Here is an 18,543-nt window from a genome sequence, read left to right on the forward strand (position 1 = left end):
ACATTCTTAGAATTGTTTGCCGGGATCTTTTGTAGAGCTGCTTTACAGCTGAAATTGAATTTGATTCATAATTGATTGTAACATTAAGACTCTTATTAGTGTGAAGCAGCTTTGAAAACAATACGTATTATATAAAGCACTATATACATAAATGTGACTTGGCATGATTTGACGTTTTGACTGATGATTCTACATACATAGCATACATGCTAAATAAAAGAACTAGCTTCATTCATAAAGCATTTGGTTGCACAGTGACTGGCAGTGACCTCAACCCATGTTATGTAATGTGTTTTTAGTTTTATTATATCTTTTGTCCCCAGCGGTGACACTCTGACTCCTACGTAGGCAGCACTTGAAAACATCCTCTGCTGGAGTTCGGGAACATCAGGTAATTTAGTCCTTTATGCAGATGAGTATTTTAAAATCACACATCTTTGACACTTTGGATTAGTTAAAAGTGAGGGAAAACATGTATTTCTAAATGGGTGACTAAAAAGTGTTTGCCTACAGTTTTCTTTGTGCATGTTTATTAGGTAAGAATTAGCAGCGGAGATGAGATGTTCTGGGTCATGTTGTTACTAATACACCTCGCACCCGATTATGCAAAGATGTAACATTGGATTTTTAAGGATCAAGCACACTATATTGTTCAACACATTTAACTGAGTTCATTTGCTTACAAATGCATGGCCCTTTTGGCCATTCAGTGTAAACACTCAAGTATCATGAGTCTGTTAGGCCTGGCTTGGCTTTCCCACTCAAATGATTAGTCGCCTTCAATCAGACATAAATTAGTTTGAAGGGACCAAGCATGAATCCGGCAAGGTAACCGGAGCCCAGTGTTTAAAGATGTATGATGTATGAAGAGCCTTGAGGAGAAAGTAGAGTCTCTGTTAACCCATTTCACAAACAGTGAAACTTCCATACAGTGATCTGCCTCTGTAAGCGCGTGCGGGACAGCCAGACGGGGCAGGTGGGGGGGTTCCACCTGCCGAATGAACGCGGTCAGTATTGGGGAGTACCATGGGCTGCGGGTGGGCTCGGCCCTGCTCAGTATTGTTGCAGGTTGTATCATCATTGGTGTGTCAAAGGACTGTGATGCAGATGCGGTAGGGGGAATTTTCCTCGGGGCAGGGGGGCTTGGTAAGTAGTAATTCTCTCTGTCTGACTGGCCAAATCCACCATAGATATTTAAGGGGGATACATCACCCTAATATTTAGATTAGCGATGATCTGATATGGATTTTCCAATGATTGATTCAATCACTGAATACTGTACATTCAACTTTAATTGTCTTTAATGCACGGTAAATTCACTCAAATATAAATCTGTTCATTGAAGGGATTGTTCAACATAAAATGAAACTTTTATTCACCCTCATGTCGTTCCAAATATGTGTGACTTTTTGTCTTCTTTTGAACACAAAAAGAAGATATTTGTCAGAATGTCCAAGCTACTCTTTTCCACACATTGGGAGTAAATGGTGAACATGGCTGTCAAGATAGATTTGTTTGTTAATAATGGCTTAAATTAAGATTCAAAATAACATTGGAGTTATATGGAGTAATTTTTGTCAAGCTCTAAAAAGCAAATTTTCATCCTTTTTAATGCTTGACAATCCCTGGTTCACATTCACTTTCACTGTGTGGAAAAAAGCAGCTTTGACATTTTACAACTTTCACTGTGTGGAAAAAAGCAGCTTTGACATTTTACAACTTTCACTGTGTGGAAAAAAAAGCAGCTTTGACATTTTACAAGTTTAGAATGAAATGAGAGTGTGAGTTACATAATTTTCTTTTTTGGGTGAACTATCCTTTGAATTTGCTGCATGAATCTTTAGGGGTTTGCAGCTAGTTCTCTGCTGCTTCACTGACTATTCCACAGTGCATGGCTCTTTTGCATCTCATGCATTTTTAACACTACATCTAATCTCTGCTCCATATCAGCACACTTCCTTCTCACACCATTATCCTTTGCCATTTGTCAACAATAAATAAACCTATATTAAGAGGGATGTTGGAAATGGCTGCATGTTTTCAATGCAGTATAGAGGTATAATGTATTATCCTCCTGCAGTCACTCACTGTTGAGGTTTGTCCAAAAAAAAAAAAAAAAGGCTCATCCATCATTTGATCCAGGCCTGTAATCCAAGCCATCTGCTTACGATGGTGGGTATGTAATCTACACAGGACCCTATCACAATAGAGCTGCACAACACAGCAGCAGCCTTTGATCTATTGTTTACTGCTGGAGAAAAGTCAGCATTACCTGTATAGGCCCTTGCAGGAACATTCAACCGTCAAGTCAGATCATGATCAGGCTGATTGGCAGCTATGAACCTTAGTCAGAGTAGATGCCATATTTAATTGAATGTGAATGTGGCATTGTTTTTTTAATATTAGTATTATTTATATCATTGGGTTTAACATTTTTATTTAAAAATTTAAACCAATGGTTGGGTTTGTCCATATTTGGATAAATACCAGAACTAATGAAGGAACTAATGAGCTAATTGATTAACATCAGGTGAACTGAATGACGATGACAGACTAGAAAACTAAGGGTACGTTTACACAACAACCATATACTTATACACTCACCTAAAGGATTATTAGGAACACCTGTTCAATTTCTCATTAATGCAATTATCTAATCAACCAATCACATGGCAGTTGCTTCAATGCATTTAGGGGTGTGTTCCTGGTCAAGACAATCTCCTGAACTCCAAACTGAACGTCAGAATGGCAAAGAAAGGTGATTTAAGCAATTTTGAGCGTGGCATGGTTGTTGGTGCCAGACGGGCCGGTCTGAGTATTTCACAATCTGCTCAGTTACTGGGATTTTCATGCACAACCATTTCTAGGGTTTACAAAGAATGGTGTGAAAAGGGAAAAACATCCAGTATGCGGCAGTCCTGTGGGCGAAAATGCCTTGTTGATGCTAGAGGTCAAAGGAGAATGGGCCGACTGATTCAAGCTGATAGAAGAGCAACTTTGACTGAAATAACCACTCGTTACAACCGAGGTATGCAGCAAAGCATTTGTGAAGCCACAACACGCACAACCTTGAGGCGGATGGGCTACAACAGCAGAAGACCCCACCGGGTACCACTCATCTCCACTACAAATAGGAAAAAGAGGCTACAATTTGCACAAGCTCACCAAAATTGGACAGTTGAAGACTGGAAAAATGTTGCCTGGTCTGATGAGTCTCGATTTCTGTTGAGACATTCAGATGGTAGAGTCAGAATTTGGCGTAAACAGAATGAGAACATGGATCCATCATGCCTTGTTACCACTGTGCAGGCTGGTGGTGGTGGTGTAATGGTGTGGGGGATGTTTTCTTGGCACACTTTAGGCCCCTTAGTGCCAATTGGGCATCGTTTAAATGCCACGGCCTACCTGAGCATTGTTTCTGACCATGTTCATCCCTTTATGACCACCATGTACCCATCCTCTGATGGCTACTTCCAGCAGGATAATGCACCATGTCACAAAGCTCGAATCATTTCAAATTGGTTTCTTGAACATGACAATGAGTTCACTGTACTAAAATGGCCCCCACAGTCACCAGATCTCAACCTAATAGAGCATCTTTGGGATGTGGTGGAACGGGAGCTTCGTGCCCTGGATGTGCATCCCACAAATCTCCATCAACTGCAAGATGCTATCCTATCAATATGGGCCAACATTTCTAAAGAATGCTTTCAGCACCTTGTTGAATCAATGCCACGTAAAATTAAGGCAGTTCTGAAGGCGAAAGGGAGTCAAACACAGTATTAGTATGGTGTTCCTAATAATCCTTTAGGTGAGTGTATATAACGGAGACGTTTTTCCTTTGAGTTTTCTGTGTACAGACGACACCATTGTCAAAACAATCCCCATTCACACGGATCCACGAAAACGACTAAAAACCCTGTATTCTGCTGCCAGGCCATTAGATGGCGATGAAACACTATAGACTGAACATGTAATACGCATGTGCATGACGTCATAGATTCTTCAGAGATTCACGTTTTTGTTGTTTACACTGAGACCGTTTTCAAAGGCTTGCACTTCGAAACCCGTTTTAAAAACTTTGCGTTTTCAGGCACCCAAAATACTGTTGTCATTTAAACGAATGGCCAAAATGCATAAAAAGTTTTATGTTTTTAGTTGGAAACGGTGTAGTGTAAACAGCCCCTTAGTCACAGGAAACAAACAAACAAACACAAAGCATACTCCTGACATAACAACCCCCTCTGGAAAGGCGCGTCCTTGCATGGTCCAACTGAGGAGGGAGGGCGGGGGCTCTGGAGGAGGACGTGGAAGAGAAAAAAAAAAAATCTGGGGCAAACAAAACAGTCCATGGGGGAGTGGAGAGTGGGAGGAGGCAGGAACAGGAGGAGCCAGATGGTGGCCCAGAGTCCAGCAGGACGAAGTCCCAGGGTGGAGTTGAGGGAGCGAGGAGCCATGGTGGAGACTTGGGAGACGACACCCTGGGGACAACCGAGATGGAACCAGGGAGCCTGAGGACTGTTGCAGAGCCGGGGGGAAGACGGAGCCAGATGGTGCCGAAGTTGCAGGCAGGAATATGTCTGACCAAGGCGCAGCCGGTGGGACGAGGGAGTACGGTGGAGCCATCAGGATGAAGGTTTATGGTGGAGCCGAGGGAAGGAAGAGCCAAGGCAGAGCTGACAGGCTGAGGTGGAGTAACAGGCTCATAGGCTGGAAGCAGAGCCAGGGAAACATCCCTACTGGGTGGAGCTGGAGGACTGAAGCTCTGAGGCAGTTTCTCTCAAAAAAAACTGGCTGATCTGGGAAGAGGAGGTGGGAGATGGAGTCTGGGAGCACAGGGAGCGGGGTTGAATGAGGATGACACTAGAAAACTAGGTCACAGGAAACAGAAACAAATGGACCTGAGCTAACATGAACTAACAATGAACAGTTGCATTTTTATTAACTAACATTAACAAAGATGAATAAATAACAAATGTATTGCTCATTGATAGTTAACGTTAACTAGTACCTTATTGAAAAGTATTACCATATCCAGTATTCAGTTATTAAATGTAACTATTAAATTCTTGTTTATTGAACTTGTATAAAAGCATCACACTTGCAATCTTGCTGATGGTTTGAATATTCAAACGTGTCAGCAACAACCTTTAAACAGTACAATCGCAGCCTCCTTTATTCGTGTCAAATCTACCCAGACTAAAGTCCTATTCTTGAAGCCGTGATTGATTCATAAGTCTGGGGTGAGTTATGAGAGAAAGACTGGAGGAGATCAGAGAACAAAAATTACAAAGAAGAACCAAAAGGAAAAATTGTAGGAGAGAGGAAACGCAAGCAAGACACGTGATAAAGAAGCCCCTCAGCATGCCGCAATCATACCTGCCAGTGGCCTCTCATAACAGAAATTGGCCAAAACACAAAGCCAGCAGAGGTGCCTCATCCTTTTCAAACAGGAATTGATTCACAGCTTGAATAGTAGTTGCATAATCAAAATCCAGCACAGTCCCTGCAGTCTGCCTCGCCATCAGCCTCAGACCTCTCGAAAACACAAGGAGACTGACAGGAGAGAAAGAACTCAACTGCACAATTTCATTCTAGCCACAAGGATACAAGACGTTTTAGAGAAGGCATGTCAAATTAGAGTGAATGACTTTTGAGACTTAGAATAAATTTAGCATGAGACATTAGCAGGACCCTTTTTATGGCAATTCACCGCTCACAAGTGCTTTGTTTCTTTCTGCTTGCCTATAATAATGTGTAAATTTCAGTTCATCAATTTGCAGTATAATGCAATATAATATGCATGGGGGGGACGTCTTTAGTGTGCAGCTCTAGCTCAGGAAGCCATTGAACAGAGAGAAATCCTGTAATATTAGAGCTATACTCTGAAAAGACATAATGTTCCATGGTACTGTGCTGGTTTGCTTGTCTATGCTGTCTGGTTGGTTAAGACAATTAAGACAAAAAACAAACAAAGTGGGAACATGCAGGTCTTGTCAGCAGGACATGAAGGACGATGACAACACGGAGTGAGCGATTCAGTCCATATCTGTTGTTCTCTGTGTGTGTTCTGCAGGTCTCCTCATTTCCATCTACCCGTTCATAAGAGCATGGTTCAACTTTCATCACATACTGCCCAATATAGGTGAGACTATGATATTATATTTTATAGCACCCATAACACTTTAAACAGCTGTGCAAAATTCTGAATTTAAGAATGCTATTTTCTGAAATGCTAAAAATTCTGAAAAATTCATTTTTACAAATGAGGTCAATTTGTCAATTGGTTATAGTGAATATATAGGCTAACATAAATAATACAGTAAAAACAGTACTATTGTGAAATATTATTACAATTTAAAATAAATATATTTCTATTTTCTATTCTAATAATAATACAGGTATTAATTACTATTTAAAAAATACTGACCCCAAACTTTTGAATGGTGTGAATGTATATATATGTATAATTTATATTTGTCTGTCTGTAAGGCCGATAAAACAACAACTTTTTAAACATTTGTAAACTAAAAATTCCATTTCTACACTGTAAAAAGTGATTAGTTGACTTAAAAAAACGTGAGGAAACCCATTGCTTTAAAATTAAGTGAATAAACTTAGTTATGTGGAATTGTCAAGTTTAAATTATATGAAGATTATTTACTTAAAATTTTTAAGGCAACGGGTTTCCTCACTTTTAAAGTTAAGTCAACTGAATATTTTTTTTATGGAATATTCCAGTATTTATTATAAGTAATTTATCTGTGCACATTCTATCATGTGCCCCCATAATCTTCAATCAAAATAACTTCCCCTCCCTCTTTCAAGGACATCACTTCTCTTCTCTGATGATGTGTTTGCTGATGCGAGGGCGGGACAACCTATCACTCAACAGCAACAGCAAAACACAACCATCCAATTAATTCCTAATGGACAAAATCAAGTCCCGCCCTACATTATTTTTACTCATATATACATCATAATAGGGAAGAAAAAACATTGCAACATCCGTTTCACGCCGACTTTAAATTCAAATGCATTCTTTTTGCTACCATACTTAAAAATTCTTCCAAATTCAATTCTGAATGGTGCACAACCGTGGTGCCTATCAATTATAAATAAATGCTATTTCACAAAAGAGGCGATCTTCATTAAGATTATGTTGTGTAACATGAGATTTGTTTGCTTTTGTGATGAGAGACCATGTTGCAACACATTTAGGCTAATCAGGCTAATCTAATTTTCTCAGGCAACTTCAGAGTGCACCCAGTGGCTACAAATTCAAATCCAGTCCCTGAACAGCCTGTGGCTACACTCACACGAGAGGGTAAGTGGCTGTTCCATGTCATGTGGATACGCACACACAAACCTGTTCAGACATATCTCTCTGCTTCCAGTCTGACAATTGAAGACTATTTAGAGTTACTATTTTCTCAGGGTCAATGTAGAGCTGTCCACTGCTTCTCATTTACACTCTCTCTGGCCTGCCGGATCTGAGGCAGGAGGCCGTGACAAAGTCCTGAGCTCTGTTCCAAGCTAATATAGAGCCTTGCCAGTAGGTTATTTAATGTGAAATGGTATTATGGATTTAATGAGTAATAGCTAAAACTCTAATTCCAATAAAAACTAATTTTTACAACCTAACCGTTTTGTTTGATAATTGCTGCAACTCTTGTTGAAATTAGCTGATAACAGCAATGTCAGTACCCTAATGGAAAAACAACCACTGCCATAAAACAAAATATATTAAACGCAGTGTTGGCATGGTTCTAGCAATGCCATGGTCACGGGTCTGATTTCCAGGCAATGCATGAACTAAAAAGCATGTAGTTTGAATGCAATGTAAGTCTGTTTGGATAAAAGTGTTGCCAAATGCGTAAATTTAAAGTATCAGTATAACACGCAAATGTAAAGACACCTTTGCCACTAATTAAAAGCATACAATAATCCTATTTTTGCTAAATCAAATGTCTTGGTTGCACTTTATTTTGATAGTCCACTTTAGACATTTTACTAACTATAAGCAACTGTCAACTAAAGCCGTGTTTCCACCGAAATTACCGGAACAATTTGTCCCAGAAAAAAAAAAGGTGGTTGAAATAAAATGCTGCGTAGAGACAACCAATCAAAATGCTGCGTGAACTCAACCAATCAGCATGTTCAGCGCCCCAGTCCTGCCTCTGAAAGTTCCTGAACTTATCTCGTGAGCAGAGACTTTCTGAGGGGGAATTTTTTACCCGAAACTCCATTTAGTCCCTAGTCCCTGCGGCCGAAACACACCGAGTACCACCTCAAAGTCCCTAGTTCTTGGGGAAAGTTCCTGCTGTGGAAACGTGGCTTAACTCTCATTAATATGCAACAACATGTCAACTAAGTCTCATTAGAGTTTTAGTAGACTGTAAGGTTAGAGTTGGGGTTAGTAGAAAAAGTTGACATACTTAAGCTCAGTTTCACAGACAGGGCTTAGATTAAGCCAGGATTATGTGTCATATTGATAATTATTCACTTGCACAACCCTAGGTTTTAGGTGCATTTCAGTCGACATGTTTTTGATTTGATTTTACAAACTAAAATTCAAGTCAAAATAGTTTTATATGGTAATCAACAGTAGGCGATGCCAAATATGCTTTTAGATCTTAATTTAAATTTAACCTGGAACATTCCTGTAATTGCCAGAGTTGTTATGTTTCATGTTTTTGTTCATGTGTTTCTTTTCAGTTCAGTTCTCATTTTACTAAATTTGTCACTTAGTTTGCTGTTAATCCCACCTGTATCTAGTTAAGTTCTGTGTATAAGTACTCCCTGTTTTGTTCATTCCTTTGTCAGTTCTTGTCGTGATTTTTTAAGCTTTAATCTTGGAATACCTGCATCTTGTGACTACCTCCATATATATGACAGTAATAGGCTGTATTTATATTTTCATATACCACATCAGGTCCTGGAGTTTTCTTTCTACCGAATTTACATACAGTAATTGCAAATACTGTTTATGAAACTATAAATTTGTAAAGGGCGAACAATATATTGTCAGTATACCAATGAAAGCCAAAGTGGTGGATCCTGGCCTTTATGATTCTAGGTGCAGCCTCAATATCGTTCATCCACGGCAGTTTCAAAAGATTGTGCCTAATCACTCCTCCTGCTCAATGGAAATTAATGATGATTTAACAGGTAACTATTTCCGAGCAGCTTCCTGTGATATGCCAATCCTACTTCTTCCTTTTATCAGTCTGTACATGACATCACCTGCGTGAGGCCGACAATACAGGTCAAGGTAATGAAGTTACTGAAATAATCAAATCAACACAATCAAATTGCCGCTTCAACTTAACTGAAAATTGCACTTGAATCACCTATTTGAACTTCTTGAAGTCTCTTGATTACAAGTTTCATCTTTGACAACTTAAACAGTCATGATTACAAATTATATTTTTTATTTTATTTTTTACATAATACTGTCCATCAAAATATATACTTACACTACAGTAATTGTTTTTATTATATAATTCATAGGGAATTACCTGTGCGGGCCTGCATAGGTCCAGGATTGTACTTTTAGTCAACTTATTCCAGTGGTTCTCAAACAGCACTCCTTTAAGATTACTTAAAATGTGTCAGAGTTATGTTACGTTTCATGATGTTTTTGTTCATGTTCATGTGTTTCCTATGCAGTATTAGTTTTCTTAGTTATAAGTTCTCCTTGTTTATCACCTTGATTACTGATTCCGTTCAACTGTGTTTCCTTGTTAAGCTTGTGTATAAGTACTCCCAGTTTTTTTCATTCCTTTGTCAGTTCTCATTTCATATAATGTGGTTTACATTTTCTCCTGTTTAGCTGTAAAATATCTTCTAATAAATACGTTGTTTTGTTTCTGTAAACCAGCGATTCGTGACAAAAGGCTTTAAAATAATAACAACATTAAAATGATCTAAAACAACTAAATATCAATATATACTCCCTCAAACATCTCTTTCCTGGGCTCCCACGGTCTTGAAAAACCTGGATATGAGAAAGCCTAATGATTTATAGAGCTGGAAAAGTAATGTAAATGAATACATTTCCAAAAACCTCATGGGCATTTTGATATATTTTACTGTATATATTTATGAATATACATTTACTAATATTAAGCTCTAAAATATTTTATCGGGTAAAAATTGTGGATAAAAAAAATTGTAAAATCCTTATCCAGTAAATCACGAATGAATAAAAAGAGTATCCATACACTCAAAAAAATGAACTACGAAGGTTGTACACTTTACATAATATATTCATATTTAGTTTACTTGTAATAATTGTGTTTGTTGACTTGAAATGTTTTTTTCTATTAAGGTCCACGTAATTATGTCTCAACTTAACAGTACAAAATCCTAACGTGTTGTCTAAACACAAACCATTTATGTTAAGTAAAAAAATTCTTACATCCAGAGGGTGGCAGTATAGTGCGACGCCAACTGCCATTTTGCCCTAACTTAATTTGATTGTGTTCAATCTGCTTAATATGTAAAAATTTAAGTTTACTTAATCCGTTTGTGTTGGATTACATGAATGATTTGTGTTGCATTAACTGAAACTGGGCAGTGCTTGTTAGTTCCCAGCATGCTTTGCATATGGTTGAATTAAGAGAGAATAAATGTTAAAATTAAGTGTTATTTTATGTTTTTTTGAGAAAATGAGAAAAGGGGAAGACTTGATAGTGTGTAATTGTGTTTAATGTTCAATTACGTTGGAATTATTAGAACCATTTAAAATACAGTGGGTTACCATTGTGGAGAAGTGTGGAACATTTTGTTTGGCTGTGGACTGATTTAGTTACTTTTAACTGCTTTGGTTGAAGGAGCATGTAAATCTTAGCATTTAAGATGTTAATATGTGCTACTGCTAGCAAATAGCTAGCTGTAGTCTATTCATTTAATTATGTGTCACTAAAATAAATAAAATATGAATGGGTGAATGAAAATAACAAACACATAAGTTGAATGCAAATTAAGTAAATTAGTTGGGCTGACACTATTAAATTAAGCTGTGTCCAACCATAGTAAATAAGTTGAATCAACCTTAATAAATTAAGTTGACCCAACGTAAGTACATTAAATTGGAATAACAGAATTGCATAATGCTGAAATAAAGCAAGTTAATCATGTGGAAATCATTTCCATGATTTTTTTATGTTCATTCAAAGAGTTATTTTTTTGAGTGTAGATGAAGATATAGACCCATAGTTTTGAAAATAAAACTAGATCTAGGGGGGCTTTGGAAGTTGTTGTGGACAGTTTTGCCTTCCATTGGTTTTATAAATTACAGGTGCATTTTGTACCTGTATTTTGGTGTCTGTAAAAAGGGTCCATAATTCGACAGCGCTTGTGATCTCTGAAGGAATTAGTGAACGAGCAACATTATTTAACAGTACTTTGAAACTTTTGTAACAGTGTTTTAGGCACTTTAAGTTATGAACTGACAGCAGTCATGAGATGGGCAACCAGAAAACCATGTTAATTTAATCAGAAAGCTCACTCTTTTCCCTGCTGTGGAAATTACATTGACACGTGTCGATCCAAGCAGCCCAGGGTCCCTCATGCAGTTACTGTGTGTCCTTGTTATTGGCCATTTCCTGCGTCAGTCCGCACATCTGTTTCTACTCCATACATAATGCACAGTCATTATGAGATTTGTGCTCAGATGAATAGATTGATAATCTGGGAAAAAAAATTCTAATTTGATATGATGCCTCATTTCCTGCATCTGATTTTCTTGTTTTTTTTAAGAAGATAGTTTTATGTTATCGGACCGTACGGCTTTATATGAATTTGAGGTATTCTTTAAAACTGTGTGCATGTGGCTTGGCAGCAAAAGGCTATAAAAAGAATGATTATGCAGTAAATTTTCATGGCCTGTATTATGCCCTCAGAGCACACAGCAGTAATGCACTGAATCATGTAAACAGGCAACAGGGATGAGTTGAGCAAATGAACAACAGTCTCATACTGTGGTCTCTGTCTTTCTCAGGCATGTGATCAGCCAGACAAAAAAACAATGAAACTGTTTTTCCCCATTCAATATGATTATACATTATTACTAATGCTAATACTAATACTACCACTAATAATAATAATGATAATAGTCACATTGATGTGCAATCCAAACACAAATGACTCAGAATGTCAATATAAATTCTTTAATCCACGAAACCTTTAGTACTCAGGAGAATCTTCAAAGAGGTTGGGATAGTAGTGTAAAATGCAATAAAATCAAGAATCTGCGATTTGTTGATTCCCTAGGACCTTTATTTAACTGACAAAAGAACAAAGAAAAGTTTTCCATCAGACTCAGAATCAGACAACGATGACCACAGACTGTCTTGTATCAGGCAAGATTGGGCAAAAATTCCACTTGCAAAACTGCAACAATTAGTATCCTCTATTCCTATTGATTAAAAAGTGTATAGGAAAGGTGATGAGACACAGTGGTAAACATGGCTCTGTCCCAAATTTCTGGAGTGTGTTGCAGCCATCAAAATTAAAATGTGTTAATATTTACAAAATACAATTAAGTTGGTCAGTGAAAACATTGGAAATCTTTTCTTTGCACTTTTGACAGTTAAATTATGGTTAAAGAGAAAGAACAGATCACAGATTCTTGATTTTATTGCATTTTACAAATCATCCAAACTTTTCTGGAAATGGGGTTGTACAAATTCACACGAATCATTAAACTATGACGATAAATGAACTGAACAACAAAGGAAGTCTAAGTACACAGAAAACTAAACTAGACTCAGGTGAGACTAATCAGTAACAATGGTAACATACAGGGAGGAATCAGTAACTAAGGAGAAGGAAAACTGAAAGGAAACACAGGCACATGAACGAAAACACAATGAAACTCAGCGTGACCCTGACATTACTCACCCCTCCCACCAAACGGGTCCCTGCGCTGTAAATGACAGTCCAAAAGTGGAGGGAGTGAGGGGTCTTGGAGGTGGATGAGGGGCTGGAGAAGCTTGCTGAGGGGAACACCATGGCAGAGATGGAGGGAGGAGACAAGGTGGAGCCCTGACTGGTTTCCTGGGCTGTCTGACTGAGGTGGAGCCAGAAAACCTGAAGACCCCAGCCAAATTGTCAGGACGACGAGCCAGGGTGACATCGTTGGCCAGGCAGTCAGAGGTAACACTGTCGGCTTGAGGGATCGAGGCGGAGACGAGATGATGCCGGAGGGAGTGAGGACCAAGGTGGAGGATCAGGGGTGGAGGCCTGAGGCACAGCTGGAGGAAACTTAACACAGGCACATGAACAAAAACACAATGAAACTCAACTTGACCCTGACAATGATAATAACAAAAAATAATAATAAATACCATTATTATTATTACTAAACTATTTTGTTTTATTATTAATTAAATTATAAAAATTCAATTAATTGCAAATACAAATACATTTACATTACATTTATTCATTTAGCAGACGCTTTTATCCAAAGCAACTTACAAATGAAAACAATAGAAGCAGTTAAACTAACAATAGGACAACAATATGCAAGTGCTATGACCCTTCCCAATTGAATCTAACTTTCTATCTTTTATATATATATATATATATATATTTTTTTTTTTTTTTTTTTTTAAATAATGATAATAGATATAAAATAGAAGATAAAGTGTTAGTATTAATGGATCAAGTGTTTCTTGAAAATGGCCACGGACTCAGCAGCCCTGGTTGAGTTGGGCAGGTCATTCCACCAGCAGGGAACAGTCATGGTAAAGGTTTGAGAAAGAGATTTTGTGCCTCTTTGAGATGGCACCACAAGACGGCGTTCACTTGCAGAGCGCAAGTTTCTGGGTGTCTGAAGTAATGAGTTTAGGTAGGAGGGAGCAGAGCCAGTGGTTGGTCTGTAGGCAAAAGTCATTGACTTGAATTTGATGTGAGCGGCAACTGGCAACCAGTGCAATTTTGTGAGGAGAGGAGTGACGTGTGCTCTCTTCGGCTTGTTAAAGACCACTCTAGCTGCAGTATTTTGGATCAGTTACAGAGATTTGGACAGTGCAAGGTGGAAGACCTGCTAGGAGAGCATTACAATAGTCCAGTCTGGATAGAGCAAGTGCTTGGACAAGGAGTTGTGTAGCATGCTCTGATAGGAAGGGCCTGATCCTCCTAATGTTGTATAAGGCAAGTCTGCAGGACCGGACAGTTCTAGCAATGTGGTCTGTAAATTTCAATTGATCATCAATCACAACTCCAAGGTTCCTGGCTGACCTTGATGGAGTTATGGATGACAAACCAAGCTGAATGGAGAAGTTGTGGTGTAGTGTTGGGTTGGCCGGGACCACAGGCAACTCTGTCTTCGCAAGCTTTAGTTGAAGGTGGTGGTCCTTCATCCAGCCAGAAATGTCTGTCAGGCAGGCTGAGATGCGAGAAGCAACCGTCGGATCATCAGGCTGGAATGAGGGGTAGAGTTGTGTGTCATCAGCTTAGCAGTGATAGGAAAAGCCATGTTCCTTTTTGTATGAATAGCAATAATACTACACTATTGCAATAATGCTATTGTACTGTATAAAACATTATTTAATAATAATTATATTATTATTTTACAGAACAACAGTAAAATTAAAATACTAATATTTATGGCTGTATTTTGCTTTAAATGTTAAACTAGGGAAAACCGCTGGGGGGCCTTGAATCTTCTCTTTTGTTGACAACACATGATTTATGTTTCTCATAAATTTGGGAAGATGATTGGCGTGGGTATACGCAATTGACGTAGGTCATACTTCAGGTCGGAAAATACTGAAATCTGTGTAAATATGGAAAAACCACATGCCTGCTTTTTCTGTCTCATTCTTAGGGACTCAAAGCCAGCTTAATGTAGAACGATCGAAGAGCCGGATGGGGACATTTGTGGAGACAACAACTTCTACAGCAGCCGAGGGCTCACAGGATGATGGGTGAGACAAGCGTTTACAGCCTCTTCTAAAACAACACTGATGTTTAAGAGCAGCAGAAGAGCTTAAGGGTACGATGTACTAAAGATTGTACACTTTTTTTCTCGTATAGACGGCAATGTTGTCAAAACGATCCTGTTCAGATAGATCCACGAAAACGACTAAAAACGCTGTATTATGCATGTCAGGCCAGTAGTTGGCGATATCACTTTGTAAAGAAACACTCTGCGCCTATAGACTAAACACAATACACATGCGCATGACAACATCGCTTTCACAAATTCACTTTTTTGTTGTTTACATGGGGACGATATTGGTATTGTTTTCAAAAACGTGCACTTTGAAACCCATTTTCAAGTTTAAAAAGTTCCCGTTTTTAGTTAAAAACAGTGTCGTGCAAACGGCCCCTAAAAAAGCAATTTCATCTATACAGCTTTTTACCTGCGTAAATCATTTTGTCACTCACATATTCATAACTTTACATTAGTGAGGTATACCAGATACAAATTAAACTCACACACACGCGAGTGCATACTCCCCTCATTACATTTGTGACACAGTGAATTCCCTCTCTCAATATGGCAGTCTTTCTCTAGGGCCAGAGAGTAATTTGATTCTTCTAGCAGGCAGTGGTGCCAAACAGCATGTATCTTTGTGGCTCACTGGAGGAACGGAGTGATTGGGAATTGCGCTTGCTTTGAGAGAGGCTTTTTGCTCCCTATTGAGCTCACAAATTATATTCTATGCCAGGAGCCAATCACTTCCAGGACATTATTTTGATCGACCCTCTTTGTGACATGATTTTACGGTCATATAAGAACCACTACAGAGTAGCGAGATTGGCCTATTTTCTGCAAATCTTTCACCTGCATGAGTTGGCTTCGGAGTTGTACAACCCGAAAGTCTTTTCTGATAGAATACACCCTCTTAAAAAATGGAAAAAGGAAGGTGTCAACCACTTCCCATTATGAGCTTATTGGTCTCAAACCAACAACAAAAAAAACGTTGCTGTGGATGTGGTTGTCATGGTGACTTACACTACTGCCTTCACTCATAATGACATTTATGTTTCATGAGGACCCATACTTGGCGCTGCCTCTTCAACTTAGAAAAATACGAATACAAGCTTATGCTGTATTAACACGCACATACACTGTCAAAAATTAAATGATCATGTTTTTTACATTGCTTTAACTCATCAAAATAAGTTAATCCATTTTCAACTTTTTTTTAAAAGGTATACAAGATTCAACTCACTTTTCAGTCACTCACTAGTCAGTTTAATGTAATTTAAGTTGAAATGACTTAAATAACCAAGTTGATTGAACTTAATTTATGGCAGCAATTATTTTTATTTTTTTTACAGTGTACATTTAGACATTTTGAGCGTTGTATTTTTTTCTCCTAGGCCTTCTGCAGATGTTCCAGATATCTTGGGCAGGCGAAAGTTTAAGTCGCCATCTGATCAAGACCCTTCATAATGGCTGGATCCGACGGAGACTCATTAAACAGCAAACAGTTTTCATTTCACAATAAGCAAGACTGATATCTGCATAAATCTCATTACTATCTCCTATCTGATTTCACTCATTCAAACAAGATGTCTGCTCGAATACTAAAATAATCTTTGGAAAAATCAATGAGCAAGCTGAAAATGACAAAATGAATACCAATAAAGTCAAGAACAACCATGTGCTTAAAGTGATAGATCACCTAAGAAATGAAACAACTGTCATAATTTTCTTTCTTCAGTGGAACATTAAAAAAGATATTTTGAAGAATGTTTCATCTGGTTTTGTGCATACAATGAAAGTCGATGTGGGTTTTTAGCATGAAAGGGAGGCAAGCTACACTGTGTGTGTAAACCTCAATCCCCTTGCCTCAAGAGGCACGACTGATGCTAGAGGCAGTGGTCTTTGCCATCTTTGTTAGCGCGCCAGTCTCCCATCCCCAAGATGCTGGTTTGAATCCAACTCGGAGTGGGTCGAGTAGGACCAGTTACATTTGGTGCAGTGACCCGGATGGGAGTGAGGTTTAAAGGGGTAAGTGTAACAGAAGAAAGCAAGAGCTGTGTGAGTAAACCTCACTCCCCTGGTCTCAAGAACCGCACTAGCGACTGACACTTGAGGCTGGGGTATTTTGCGTCCTTGTTAGCGTGCCTGCCTCCCATGCCAGAGCTGCCAGTTCGAATCCTGCTTAGGGCGGGTTGAGTAGGACTGGTTACAAGAACATCTTCTGTCATCATTTATTGACCCCCATGACGTTCCAAAAATGTATTACTTTCTTTCCTCAACAGAACACAAATATTTTAAAGAACACTGGAAACCAAAAAACAAGATTGAACCCATTGACTTGCATAATATGGAACAAAGAGCACTGAAACACTTCTCAAAATATCTTCTTTTGTGTTCCACAGAAGAATGACTGTCATTCAGGTTTGGACCCACATGATGAGTGAGTGGATGACTGAAGATTTGTTCCTCATTGCACACATACATCTCAGAGACAACTGTTTTGATATGCATGTTTTCATCTGGGAGATGCAATTTTTTGAGCATTTGCTCAACTGAAAAACATCTGTAAAATGTTTCCTGTCACATGTTAAATAGACATTTAGAAAGTGTCTTTAAGATGTTAATGATTTAGAATGCATAGAACTTTTTAAAAGATGCTTATCAGATATTTGACATTTACATTTATTAGTTTTGCAGATGCTTTTATCCAAATCGAATCAAATGAGGAATACAAAAAGTGATTCATCTTAAGGAGGCAATGACAAGAAAAGTGATAGCAATACAAAGTTTGAAACATCCTTTCATCTAGAACAGTACAAGCTAGAATGGAATTAAAAAGTAGCGAAAGCATAAAAGAAGAGTTTTTTAAGAGTCAGTATGGATGCAGTTAAGTGCTCACTTTCCAGATGAAGCGCTCTTTAACAGACATCTTGGAGATGTATGTGTGCTATCTTGCACAAACTAAAATGCTTTTCTGCTGTAGACCCAGTTAATAAAATGTAAAAAACTCAATTATTACATAAAATTCAATTAAACTGTCTCAATTCCAACTGTTATAGTGTCATGTCAACACACACTTATAAAAAACAGTTTTCCTGATCTTCCTTTCTCCCTGAATTACTTTTAGCTTAACTGTAGTTCTTTTGCAGCACTAGAAGTGACTCAGACGCTCACGTACTGTGTGAACATGTAACGTGCGCGGCACAGAATCATTGTGCATCCCACGCAGACCATCAGTGACACTCTAAGGCTGAATATGCAGTATCTGTCCTTGCATGGCGACAACCAAGAGGGACACTGCCTGCTGTTGCTAAGAGCTCTGACGTACGCTAATGACTGAATTATACACCATTGTACCGGGTGTCTCACACAACAGCACTAGAGAGAAGTTTTAGACGACTAGGAAAAAATAACTTCATGATGATCTGAAGAAACAGTACAGCTTATTCAAAAGGCAGTAAATGATAACTACAGAAAGTCATTCACCAAAAATTGTACTGATAAAATGAGAAATGAACTGTGTGACCCTTACAGTGCTCATGGTGATATAGTGACCTGGACAACACAATTATCCAAAGTACACTAAAGGATAA

At 38.3% G+C, this 18,543-nt stretch overlaps 1 protein-coding gene across 1 annotated transcript; it reads left to right on the top strand.

The window, feature by feature from the left end:
• Positions 1-998: 998 nt before the first annotated feature.
• On the top strand, positions 999-17,977 carry kncn (kinocilin; the record flags this gene model as incomplete). The annotated part of the gene is made up of 5 exons (XM_084121119.1): positions 999-1,146; positions 6,077-6,145; positions 7,250-7,327; positions 14,840-14,939; positions 16,345-17,977. The coding sequence occupies 5 exons, from the start codon at positions 999-1,001 to the stop codon at positions 16,415-16,417; spliced, it is 468 nt and encodes a 155-aa protein (XP_083977245.1). The 3' UTR covers positions 16,418-17,977.
• Between the last annotated feature and the right edge of the window lie 566 nt (positions 17,978-18,543).

This window comes from Abramis brama, assembly GCF_963993115.1.
Source record: "Abramis brama genome assembly, chromosome: 7".
Lineage (NCBI taxonomy): Eukaryota > Metazoa > Chordata > Actinopteri > Cypriniformes > Leuciscidae > Abramis > Abramis brama.